General features: G+C 37.5%; 1 protein-coding gene across 3 annotated transcripts in view; it reads left to right on the forward strand.

Annotated features, from left to right (window-relative positions):
* The window catches only part of Tmtc2 (transmembrane and tetratricopeptide repeat containing 2), a 434,585-nt gene that overhangs the window by 371,170 nt on the left and 50,543 nt on the right, over window positions 1-12,872 (forward strand). For 2 of the 3 annotated variants that reach the window (XM_004623764.2, XM_023716256.1), the window contains one exon: window positions 11,732-11,795. In XM_004623764.2, the coding sequence (XP_004623821.1) occupies window positions 11,732-11,795 (64 nt within the window). Of the gene's footprint in view, window positions 1-11,731; window positions 11,796-12,548; window positions 12,726-12,872 lie in introns of those variants that run through there. The other variant, XM_023716254.1, reaches the window with a different exon arrangement.

Genomic DNA, 12,872 nt, shown 5'->3' on the forward strand with positions numbered 1-12,872 from the left:
AAAAAAAAAAAAGAAAATCTCCTTCTCAAACATATCACTGGAACGTTTCCTTGCTTGCCATAGTGCTAGCAAACAGGGTTTTCAGTACACTGTTGATGTGGAAATCTTTAGGATTTATGTTTCAGAACCTTCTCTCCAGCCTCCCAAGGCCTGCACGCCTCTTTAACTTCAAGGCGCCCACCACCCTCTTGTATTGACGGCAGGCCTGGCTGTCGCAGCCTGATGACATCCCATTCAATGGTGTGGCATTTTCCCGAAAGGGTTTTGTGTAGCCTTTGTGTTTTCCAGCCCCCTCAAATTCAAGTATTCTTCAGTGCAGGCTGAATACCCATCTTTTTATTTATTAGTGGAAAGCACTCAGCATTTTGTTCATTGAATGATAAGAAGAGTTATTGACCTTTCCTTAAGTGTAGCTTTATCAGAAGGGCCAACTACCAAGATTTTGCTCTTTTAGTACTATATATCAAGTAACACTATTATAACTATCTGGAAATGCCAGATGCCCTAAATGGATTTTGGGGGGGGAGTGTTATTGGGGCCTTCACACCGCATTATGTTCCTGGCACTTTCTGTTTTTTATTTTGAGACAAGATCTTGCTAAATTGTTTAGGCTAAGCTTGAACGTGCAATCCTTCTGCCTCTACCTCCCAGAGTGCCGGAAGGACTGACATGGGGCACCAGGCCTGGTGCTTTATTGGATTTGATATGAATCCTCACATCAGAATTCTGGTACTGCTGACAGATTCTAGGAGAAAAAATGCCAAGGTTTAATGATAAGTTAGGTGCAAAGAAAAAGGTGACTTGGTTAGCTAGATTAATGCTTTACCAAAAATTCAAAATCAATAATTTAGGAAGAACTTATATTTAATATTTAATATATTATATTTAACATTACTTGGCTAATTTCTAGTGAAATGAAAAAAGAATATATTAACAAAGAAAAAACTGTTCATTCCAAATAGTCTTGTAAGTCATCTGATCTGAACAAGGAGGAAGTGAGGGTCAGGACTGGCTATCAAGAAACAAAGCCAGAAGTGGTGGAGCAAGTGTGTAATCCCAGCACTCAGGAGGTGAGGCAGGAGGAGCGCTGCCAGGTTGAGGCCAGTCTGAACTGCATAGGGAGATCCTATGTCAAAAAGGAGATAAAGATAAATGGAGAGAGAGAGAGAGAGAGAGAGAGAGAGAGAGAGAGAGAGAGAGAGAGGAAAGACTTGCACTGAGCTTGTTTGAGTCACTGAGTGTGTGAATGTGACCAATGTCACTTGTGATAAGAGCTGTAGAAGGGCTCTTGTCTTTCTGTAACAAAAAGGAGACAAATCTCCTTTCCCTCTCACTGGATGAGTCAAATGAGTGGGAAATAAACTCTTTTGTCTTAAGTCAGAGATATTTAGAATGTGTTAGCATAGGGCTGGCAAGATAGCTCAGCAGACTAAAGTACCTGCTTAGGCAAACTTAGGCAAGCCCAGGAACTGCCATTAGATCCTGGGCACCATATGCTGTGCTAGCCCCTCCCTCAGAGTCCAGGCAGTGGTGCACCCCAGTAATCCCAGTCTTAGGGAGGCTGAAGCCAAGATGATCACCACGAGTCCAAGCTGCCTAGTGAGACCCTGCAAAAACCAAATACATTAAAAAAAAAAAAAAAGAAAAGAATGTGTTAGCATAGCATGACTTAATTTACGATGGAAATATAATAGGTACTTGGAAAGAGGAACATTATAATATTGGAAAAGAGACTAGGATCCTCTAAAGTTAAAAGTGCAAGAAAGGGAATGTACAATTAATAGCCTAATCATTGAAGTGGGAGCTGTAGATATTTCCTGAAATTCATTGGAAAATAATAAATATAAGAAAATTATGATTGACAGAGGTTGGAGTATGCAAAGTACATAGGCCTAATTATATATAATCACATTAAAATATATATCCATACATTACAAATATTATATACCCATAGGATTATATAAATATATAGTATATGTATATTATAATATAGTTTTATAATATATGCCATATATGCAAATGTGATATAGTTGTATTAACATATAAATAAGTGGATATAATTAATTCTGCATATAACATGAATATAATTTTATTTGTGATGTTAATTAAAATAGTAATCTTTAGAGCAGATAAATTTTAACAGATAAACATTTATAATTTAATAATTCAAGAAAATTTCTAAGATAGGATGAAGGCCCTTCTGTTATAATTTTGTAAGTAAAATTGATAACACTAGATCCAGTCCTAAAGTTTCTTTATGTGTGAGTCATAGTTCTTGGCTATAAGCTAAAGAAATCACTCTTACTAATTTAAGTAGAAACACATCAATCATGGGGCTAGAAAGCACTACTTCCCACAGCCAGGAATTATACCTACATTGGTCAGGGGTCTATAGAGAAAAGCCACCAACCTTCCCAAGGCTCAGTAGCTTGTATAATCCAGGAACTGTGCCAGCAGAGCCTGCAGGTATGAAGCAGAGTGGGCCCCATTCCTGGGATGATGCTTCTCTTGAGGGTGGCTGCCTGCTGTTGTGCTTACTTCAGAATTTTATTCTCTTGAGGTTCATGTTTAGTGGAACTGTTGTCATGTGCTGAAAGAAAGTCGGCAGGTGAAGAGACTTTTGGCTTGTGTCTTGCTTGGGAAGGTGAGGTCCACATAGTCACTAATTACCAACTGTATGGACAGTAGCCATGAAGTATCAGCTGATGAACATTGACAGTATTTGATGATGCTTTGAGTATTCTAGCAAACTGAAACCTATATTAGGTGCTTCCAGATGAGACTATTCAAGGAAAGAAGATGGTCATCATCAAAAGAAAATATCAAAGAAATTTAAAGTTCTAGAATTCAATGAAGTTATGTCTACCCATTTGTAAGAGGAAACAGTTGAATCAGTTATTCTGCTGGGAGTGGTTGCACTGGAATATTCAGCTTTTACTCCTACAACAGAAACTAGAGAAAGAGAAAATAAATATTTTAGATACCTGAGAGGAACTCAAAAGGCACAAAACAAATTTAACCTGATGAAGAGTATTCATATTCTGTAGTGAAAAGATTTCTTGTTTTAAATCCAATTATGGTAAGATCTAAGAATGGCATTTATTCAGAAAGCTTCTGTCTACCTGGCACTAGGTGTTGCATTTTTATGAGCTACTTTCTCAGTTCTAATTGCTTATGTGTTAAATAGACATTAATAGGCCTATTTTATAGATGAGGAAACTGAGGCTCAAAGTTAGTACTTGTTAGAGTATTGACATGTGATTGAAATTCCCTCTGTTCTTGCCAAGTTTGATACTCTTTTCACTGGGTCACTTTGGCTCCCTCTGTCTTTGCAACTCACTGACTACCAAGAAGTGATCATTCCTTTTTAAAGGAAGCAGATTTATAAAGAATAATTGTCAAGTTAATAAATCCTAAATAGTAAGACCTCTCTAATAGTACTAATTTATTCTTTTATGGTAAATTATAGAAGGCAGAATCATGGCTAGATATCAGATAACTCCACATCTCTAGTCTCCGAAGGGTATTACATGTTTAGAAATTGCAGTATAGTACAGTGCTGAACATGAGGCACACAACTGAGAGTAGTGTGTACTTTGTTCTTATCTAGGCAAGCTATCACTGCTTCTCCAGGAGCCAGAAATCAACGCCCTCAAACCTGCCTGCTCCCTGTTGACCCCCTTAGTTTCTAGAGAATGAACATACGAAAATCATGATCTTCTACTTTGTATACTCAATACAGTATTACATTATTGTATACCTTCTAAAGAAAAGGCTTAGAAATGCTAACTTTTTATAGATTTGACTGAGATTGAGATAAAATTTAAATTCTTGAGTGAAAATAGAACAAAATCAGATTGCTTTCTCAGATTACATTTGTATTCATGTATACATGTGCGTATAGAGAGACTTGGCTATTAGTATCCCTGACTTTTGTGGCTATGGATTTAATGAGCCACAGGGGGAAATCATTTGGGGGAAACATGTGCTGAATATGTAGACACTTGTTTTGAACCTAAACAGTACAGTATCATTATGAATACAATCATATTATATAACATATTAGAATAATATGTGTTATATAATTACACATAATTATACATTATTATATAGATATATATATATATGGATATATATGCAGTATTCACATGCTAGATATTATAAATAATCTAGAAATTATTTAAAGTATAGGCAGGATTGTCTAGGTTATATGCAAATTCTATACTGTTTTACATAAGAGACTTCAGGACCTGCAGATACAGTGCAGGACTAGGGTGTTAGGAACAAATCCTTTAAGATAACAATGAACAATTGAATTTCCAAGACCCTTTATTTAATATTTTTCTTTAATATTTTGAAAAAAGCAGAACCTCTCAAAAATTCCTAGATTTGGGCCTATGAAATAGCTCAGTGGCATAAGCGCCTACCTGGCAAGTGCAAGGTCCTGAGTTTGATCCCTGGTAACAAAAAAAAGAAAGAAAGAAAAGAGATTTAAAAAGTCCTAGATTTTTCCCAGCTATAAATTGTATCTTATTACCAATGTCTGGTGAGGAGACTCTGATTTCATATGCATTATAATGGGCTGTAGGATCTCAAGGCAAAGCAGTAGCTAATAACAATGATGTTGACTATCTTCCTCCCCATTACCTCTTGAAGATGATCATCAAGTCTATAGATAAAGGCCAGGTCCAGGTTCTGAGCCCTGGAGTAAAGAAAAATGTGATGGCCCAAAAATGTGACATCTGACCCCTAAGTATGAAGACCCAGTCCAAAAACAGTCATCTGAAATGAAAAGGTATTTCTCAGATGAAGTATAAATGCCAAATAAATATGTGATAAAATGTTCTACATCATTGGTCATTGAAGAAATCCTATTAAAACAATATTAAGATTCCATCTCATTTCAGGAAGAATGGCTACCAACCAAAAAATCAATCAGAAGTGCTGTTGGGGCTGTGGGGAGGCATTCTCCCTGTTGGTGGGATCAGTATGGAAATCAGATGGGGATTCCTAAAACAACTGAAGCTAGAGGCTCCATTTGACCTAGATATTCCTCTTCTTGGTATCTTTCTGGAAAGGGGAAAAGTATCACACCAAGCAGTATGTGCACACCCATGACTATAGCAGCACTTAGTAATAACTGAGTTTTAGACACAGCCCAGATGCCCATCATCAGATGAATAAAGAAATTGTGGTTTCTATATACAATGGGGTATGGCTCTGCTGTGAAGAAGGATAGAATTAAGGATTTACAGGTAAATAGATCCACCTTGAGACCATACTTGTAAATGAAGTAAGTCAGACACACATGTTTAAATATGAAAAAAGTAGCAATCTTTATTTAGTGAATTATTTGGACATTATTATTATATAGGAAGATACTGGATTTCTTATTGATAAAATAGGGAGGAGTCTGTATTCTTTTAAACTCTACCTGGTGTACTTAGCTTAACAGTACTGGACAAATAGAGGTTACTGTTAAAGATAAAAGACTATGTTAAATGGTGCATAATTTTTTCTCACTTCTACCTGCTTGGAGCCACTGTTCATCAGTATTCTGTTTGCTAATGCCTTGTCATATTTTCCAGACTGTCAAAAACTAATGGCTCTGCAAAGGCCAGAATCCAATATTCCCATGTCTCTTTTCGATCTGTCAGAGGAGACTTTTGATCCCTACCTAGGCAGGGTTAGCAGCCACCCCCAGCCTGAATCAGCTGTAGGAGGACAGAGCTTCAGCCTCTGCGCTGCTCTTACAAAACAGGTATTGAAGTCAAAGGGACAGAAATGAGACAGGATAGGAAAAATAAAGGGAGGTCAAAAGAAAACACAGGAAGCATAATTTAAAAATTATACTTTTAAGAAGACTGAAACTTCAGGATGCAAAGTTACCTAAGCTTATCCACATCTATACTCCCTATTTTTGTCTATGCTACTTTTCTTCCAGGCCTATCGCATGGAAACGCCCTTAAAGATTCTTTAAATGCACAAAATAAGGGATCATCTACTCTGGGACCCCCTTCTGTCCCTCTCTCAGACAGGAGCATTCTTTTCCCCAATGAATATATTCTACTCTTAAAAATAAATAAATAAATAAATAAATAAATAAATAAAATCCTAATTAAAAATAGTTTAGTTGATAAGGTGCACCTGACCTTAAGAACTACAATAGAGTGGACCCCTGCCTTTCTCCTATAAAATAGGCTTTTTACCTGTGAAATAAGCCATCTTTCCACTTCAGAGCAGGTCATTGCTTTTCTCCTGTAAAACAAGCCCAAACTTTCTATAGATTCACATATTCCACAGATTTCTAACTCCCCAGACACATAAATATCCCAGCTCCAAATTACAGAATGCCTCTGTCTAGAGGGCCCCTACTCTTTCTATGAGTGTGTATTTTTAAAATTCTATTTATGAAAGTCTTTTATGCCTTTTTAATTGAATCACTAGTGGGAATCATCCTGGGACCTTGCTCAAAATGCAAGGCATGGGTAGTACCTGAGATTTTCTATTTCTACCAAGACCCAAGAGACAGTTCTGATGTTCTGACCTACTGTGTGTTTTATTTTAATTCCTTTCTATCCTTTATGACTTTACTGACTTCGTAGATTTCAAATTAAACATAATATAACACTTGATGTTTCCAACATCTTTCTTTCATTTTTTCTCACAATGTACCTTATTACATTGTTTATCTTCATCTAGGACTAACTTACATTATACTAGGTCTGGAGTTCTGGAGTCTCTTAGAGGTGTTTTCTAGTTTGCTTCTCTGTCCTGAGCAAACAAGTGGTAGAGACAAGTACAAAACGTAGTGAAGTTTAACATTTATTTAAGGTAGGAAAAGAAATGTGCCCTGCAGATTGTGTATAGGCCAAAAAAAAAAGGCGGGGGGGTGGGGAGAAATACACTCTACACTGTGACAGTGCATGACTGGAAGAATACAGGAGCAGAGAGTTCATAGTGACTGTCCGGATTCATCACATCTCAGGCTAAGGCCAGGTCTCGGCTGCCCAAACATGCTTGAGTTCTTGTGAGAGCTAGAAACTGTTCTGAACCTGTGTCTTAGGATTTTATAATGGATATATCATGCCCATCACTTCCCAGCCAGTCTGCCATGCCCTAGTCTCCCCCGTCACTTCCAATCTGTGAGACTTGAGGCCATGAAAGAGTGAGCTCAAACTCTTAGGGGGCATCACTAAATTCTAACTCAGTGGAACTTTTCATAAAAGTTAGCATAGCCTTCTCTTTCTTCTTTTATTCATCATTTCCTCTTCTATGTCTGTTACTTTGATATTAAGACAAATACCTATGGATTTTTTTTTTTTTTTTTTTTTTTTTGGAACTGGGGATTGAACTCAGGTCCTTGTACTTGCCAGGGAAGCGCTTATTCTACTGAGCCATCTCTCCGGCCCTACCTGTGGATCTTGAAGCATCTTTGTTTTCTTGGTGGAAAAATTTTCATCTAAGAACATGTTCTTAAAGGAATTTCACTGCAAGGGTGTCTTCTGCGCCAATGTTTTTACATATATATGACTCTGATTTTGCTGTTTTTACCACATGATTTTTAGCCATCAATGTTAGTTTCATTTGTATTACTACTGTACAGCTTATCAAGTAGAATTAAAGTTTAATGCTATTTGGTGCAACTTCAAGTTAAGCATCAGTTACAGATTGGCAAGAATCCAGGAAAATCCAGCTTCTGTTTCTTTCCACATTTCTGTTACATGAACAAACATCTTTCTAGCTAAAAAAGAAATCTGTTCTTAAAAATAATCACTAAGCCTTTAATAAAATATATTTTTGTATGAATCAAACAGCGATGATTGTTCATTTTAAGCACTTTTCAATTTGAAGTTGATAATTCACTATTGTAGTTAAAGAGTCCTGCAAAAATGGATTTTGTAGTGTGCAAATGAAGATTATGCCTTTTAATTTTGTGTGTGTGTGTGTGTGTGTGTGTGTGTGGCCAGCTCAGCCCACACTGGGGGTGAGGCTGGCATGGCATGTGGTACCAGCGATTGAACCGTGGTCCCTGCTCTCTTGCCTAAGCTTGTCTAAGCAGGCACTTTAGACCACTGGGCTATGTCGCTGGTCCTCTCTGTTTGGTTTCGATACACATATTTATTGATGGCACAAAAGCTTTTAAATACATTCAGTTGAGTCAAGCTGTTTCCTGAAATTTATGGTCCACTTCACAGTCCAATCACAAGTACCATCTAGGACTCTTTCCACTGTTTTATTCCTTTGGGCCCTGAGAGGCAGGCTTGTTTCAACAGGGAAAGGACCTAACATAGGTGAGGGGTAACAAGTGGGAATAAGAAAGGAAACTCTTATCTGAATTTCCAATCAGGGTCTTGCTGGCATAGTTATTTATAGCTCTGTTCTCATGAATGTCACATAATGTTGATTCTCAGGATGGCAGGTTAATGCAAGGGAATTTGCCCATCTGGACCTAGTATAACTTCCTACTATGAGGGACTTTTTTTTCTTACCATCTAAATCATCCCTGGCTTTGTAAAATGTACTATGGCCGAAACACAAAGCTATCCCCATCTGGCAGGGTCCTGACAGAGTCAGCCATTCCCCTGGAGCACACTTTCTGAGTCTTTCACTCATCCATGTGGGGGACTGCTGCTCCTCTCCATATCCATTTATGATCTCTTAAAGGTAGAGGATTGCAAGATGTAAGAAAGTATCTGTTTTTCCTTTTTCTCATCTTTACGTGTGATTAATAATAGCAATCGCTTCATAGGGTTGTTGTAAATTGTAAATGAAATAAAGTATACCTTAATTGAGGATGTATAAATTTTCTGTCCTAGAAAAGAAATGGTAAAAGAAGAAAGGATATGACTGTTCATGAAACATGCATATTTGCAACTGTTTCAATTATATATATCCTGAGCTAGGGATATAGCTTAGCAGCACAGTGTTTGCTGGGCAAGTTCATGGTCCTGAGTTCAATTCCTGGTATGAGCCCCCCACACCCCACCAAAAACATCAGAATATGCCCATAGTCTGAGAACCCAAATCCTGTCTTCAGTCCCTAGCAATCTCTTGGCAAAAGTGCTTGAAACATTTCATAGAGTCTCCCCAAGCAACAGGCAGAATATTGCTAATTTCCTCACTTTTCAAGTGTTGATGAATGATTTGGATATTTGTGCAATTAAGATTTATTTAATCATGCCCAGGATATTTTTGAAGAGGAAAGTCTGAAATATAGCCTACATTGCAGAATGAATATTGAACATTTCCCTGTGTTTTCTCTCTTGTTTGGAGAATAAAACAAGGATATAAATGATAATTATAGTTTTTTTGTTTTGTTTTGTTTTTCTGTATTTTGGGGAAGGATCTACAAGGTCTCACTATTAGATTGGACTCATAGTCATCCACCTGTTTACAGCCTCCCAAGAGTTGGGTTTACAGGGGCACGCCACCACACCCAGTCTCAATTGCTGTGTCAGGGTGCCCTGGGGGCGAGGCCGGCATGGCAGGCCCTGGGAATCAAATCCTTGGTCCCTGCCCCTGCTTGCAGGTACTTTAATCTGCTGAGCTATTTAGCCAGCTCAAATGATGATTATAGTATATGGATACAATCAATATATTCTTTGCCCTATGGTCTTCCATATGTTGCTATAAATGTTATCTGATTAGTAGGCATTAAAGACTGTTTACTAATAGAAGTAAAGTCCTAGAATAAACATTAATTTTCATAGCAATGTGTCATATATAATCCTTGTTTTTTCATTTCCTTATAATCCTAATTTTAGTTTAAGAAATTAAATTTTCTAAACTAAATATACCCTTTGGGCATTAAATCACTGATGATGATGACTTTAAAAAGTAGTAATGAGTTGTTTTATAGGAAAGCCTTTTCACATTTGGATTATTATGGTAAAAGTATTTTGTCTAATGGATTTCCCAGTTTCTCTTTTGATCCTTATCTACTTTATGAATTAGATGTCGGTAAAGATGAATATTAATACTAACTATAGTTGCCACGCTAGACATCTATTGGTTAATCTTGCTTCAAAGTAACTAACTTCTTTGTAATATTAAGTTACTCTAATTTCCTACCTCCATGCCTTTTATTTTCCTCTGGAGGAAACCTTTCAGGGCATGACCTAATGAATTCTGGTTCAGATTTCCGAATGAATCTGAACCAAAGTGATTCTGTAAATTGGTGGAGGGAACCTTCATTAAATACCCTAGTGAGGGGATTTTTACTGTTTCATACCAGACTAAAGTACTTTTCTTGACGTATTGAAATTGAACTTTAACATTTATGAGAATATAAATTGCACTGGCACGTCGTAACATGTCATAGGTCCAGTAGAGCCTTAGGTCAAGGGTTTTTACTTTCTTTAAAACTGCCATTTAAAATAGCAGTGTTTCTAATTATTTTGCCTTTAAAAATTAGAAAAATATGTCCCATTCTCCAGAGAGATTTTTATCTTAAGTTATTCCTATAATTTATATGGTTGCATGGGGTTTGGCTTTATAGTTTTTATTTGGCTTGACAAAAGTGCAAAATTCAGTTTCATAGATATGACTAGTTAGCCTTCTCTTTTAAAACCTGAATGTAATTTTCCAATTGAGAAAGTTAATTTTCTTCATTTTCTTATCCTGATTCCTGACTTCTCAAAAGCTTCCTACCTCAGAGTTTGAGAAGCACTCTACCCCATGCTAAATGCAGCTACTATCTACTGTCAATGTCGCATGAGAGGGATCATGTAGAATCAGAAATTCAAATCAGCATTTTTATACAGCATTTCTTCTGTGCCCTGCAAATGTGGTTACTAGATTCCACTGACCTATAAGAGCTTTTCCCATCATAACTCTTCTCTTTGAAGCTCCTCTTGTGTAGCGTGGAACAATCAAAAATTACCCTGTGTTTTAAAGGCTAAATGCTAGACTTCTACAGCTACCTGCCATTTGATTTCCTTCCACTAGCCTGAACCTAACCTAAGTCTTTGCTGGGAACTGCAAGGATAGACAGTGAACAAATGCATCTGTAAAGCTCAGTGTGTCTTATTTGTGTAAGTGAGCTGTGACACGCCTGAGGGTTGGTTCCGAGCAAGCCAGCCGACTCTGGCTCTTTGAATGCAGCGGAAACTTAAAAATGCACGGCGGCCGGAAAGGCCGGAAGCAACAAGAAACAAAGCAACCCCGGGGCCAACGAAGGAAAGACACTCTCGCGCTTCCTTCTAGACTGAGCCTGACTGCATGTACCCCCATTCCTTCCACTATTTTGGATAGATCCTGGTCCTCCTTTCTTCTGCCACTCAGGAATTGAAATTCCAAAAGTGAACATTCCCTCACCTGAGATTAGCTCGTGTGTCTCACTGGTGGTCAGAGACCAGCAAGAGGGGAAAAACTGGCTGTTTGTTTCTCTTTTCACTACACGAAAATTTAAAAATTGAGGTTTTACTGTGACTATCATGTTGAAATAGCACTGTATTGTATGGGTTAGCCTAGAAAAGGAAATGAACTTGTCCCATTGCTAGTATGTAAGTTTAAAACGGAAGTGCCTACTGAATAGAGTCATGTTGAGACACTTTCTATGCTTTAAACATAATAAATTTATGATAAGCACTCAGGCTCCCATATGGGCAATTTACTATTTAATTGAGGTGCTTACACATTTTTAAAGTCGATATTATTTTGTAGCCTGACTTTATTTACCCATTCTAAAATAGGTGATATATTTATTATTATTCTTATTCTTTAACAGACAAGCTAGCCTCAACGAAGCCGCTGAAAAGTATTACGACCTGGCAGCGAAGCTCAGGCCTAACGTAAGTACTTTCCTAATGAGAAGCATTATTCAGAGGGAAGATCTAAATGCATATAATAGTTTTAAGGTATAGATATGTCATGATACTGTATTTTTTTTTCTCTAACCACTTACTTTAAATTTCCACTACAGTTAATTCAGCAATAATGTTCACCAGTTGCGACCTTCTCCCCCTGCTGTTTTCTACTTCTTAGAAAGCACTGTGAATTTTTAATCATTTGCCTGCCACATTGTAGCATTTAGTATTTAACTTTGCATCCGGGTTGCTTTTCAAATTCCTTGAAAGGGTTTTCTCTTTGTTTTTTGCTATGGTATTAAATACCTATTATTGTTGAGTCTTCACCTCCAGTTAAACCCCAGGCTGTGGGCATCTTTCCTCTTTATACCCATTTCTGATAACTTTCAAGTGTGTTACTGATGTTTTCCTTGTGTGTTTTTGCTGGTAGTCAGACTCATAAAACCAGATGCTGTAAATTAGATCATTATGTTTGAAATGGAATAACTGAGGAAATAAGAACTTTTGTTTCAACCTTTTATGTATTGTATTTGCTGCCCACCCCTGAATTCTAGGGCACTGCTTGGCTTTTCATCCTTTTTTTTTTATTTATTTTTTTTTTGGCGGAACCGGGGATTGAACTCAGGCCCCTGCATTTGCCAGGGAAGCGCTTATTCCACTGAGCCATCTCCCCAGCCCTTCATCCATCTTCTATAGCATCGACCTGTGCTGACATATTTCTTCTGTTTTGCTCTCCAGATCTGAACCATATATTGAGAAATATGATTTTGAAACAGTAATGAAAATGCAGTTGTGAACTGAGCACAACTAATAGGCTGAGTCTCATCTCTTTGTGGTGACTTGCACTGGGCAGACATCTGTACAGTGCCTATTTCCTGAGGGGCTACAGAGATTCCACACCCTAAAAGGCCTGAAAGTAAACATAATCAAGCAACTGAGACACAGTGTGGTAATTCCTATAGAGGCATACACACTCTTCTGGGAAAACAAAAGCAGGATTAGTGCTCTGAAACAGACCTACAGTGGAAGGTGGTTTTTTGTTTTGTAATGTTTTGTCCTGGG

This window comes from Octodon degus, unplaced genomic scaffold (genome assembly GCF_000260255.1).
Source record: "Octodon degus isolate 3935 unplaced genomic scaffold, OctDeg1.0 scaffold00004, whole genome shotgun sequence".
NCBI lineage: Eukaryota > Metazoa > Chordata > Mammalia > Rodentia > Octodontidae > Octodon > Octodon degus.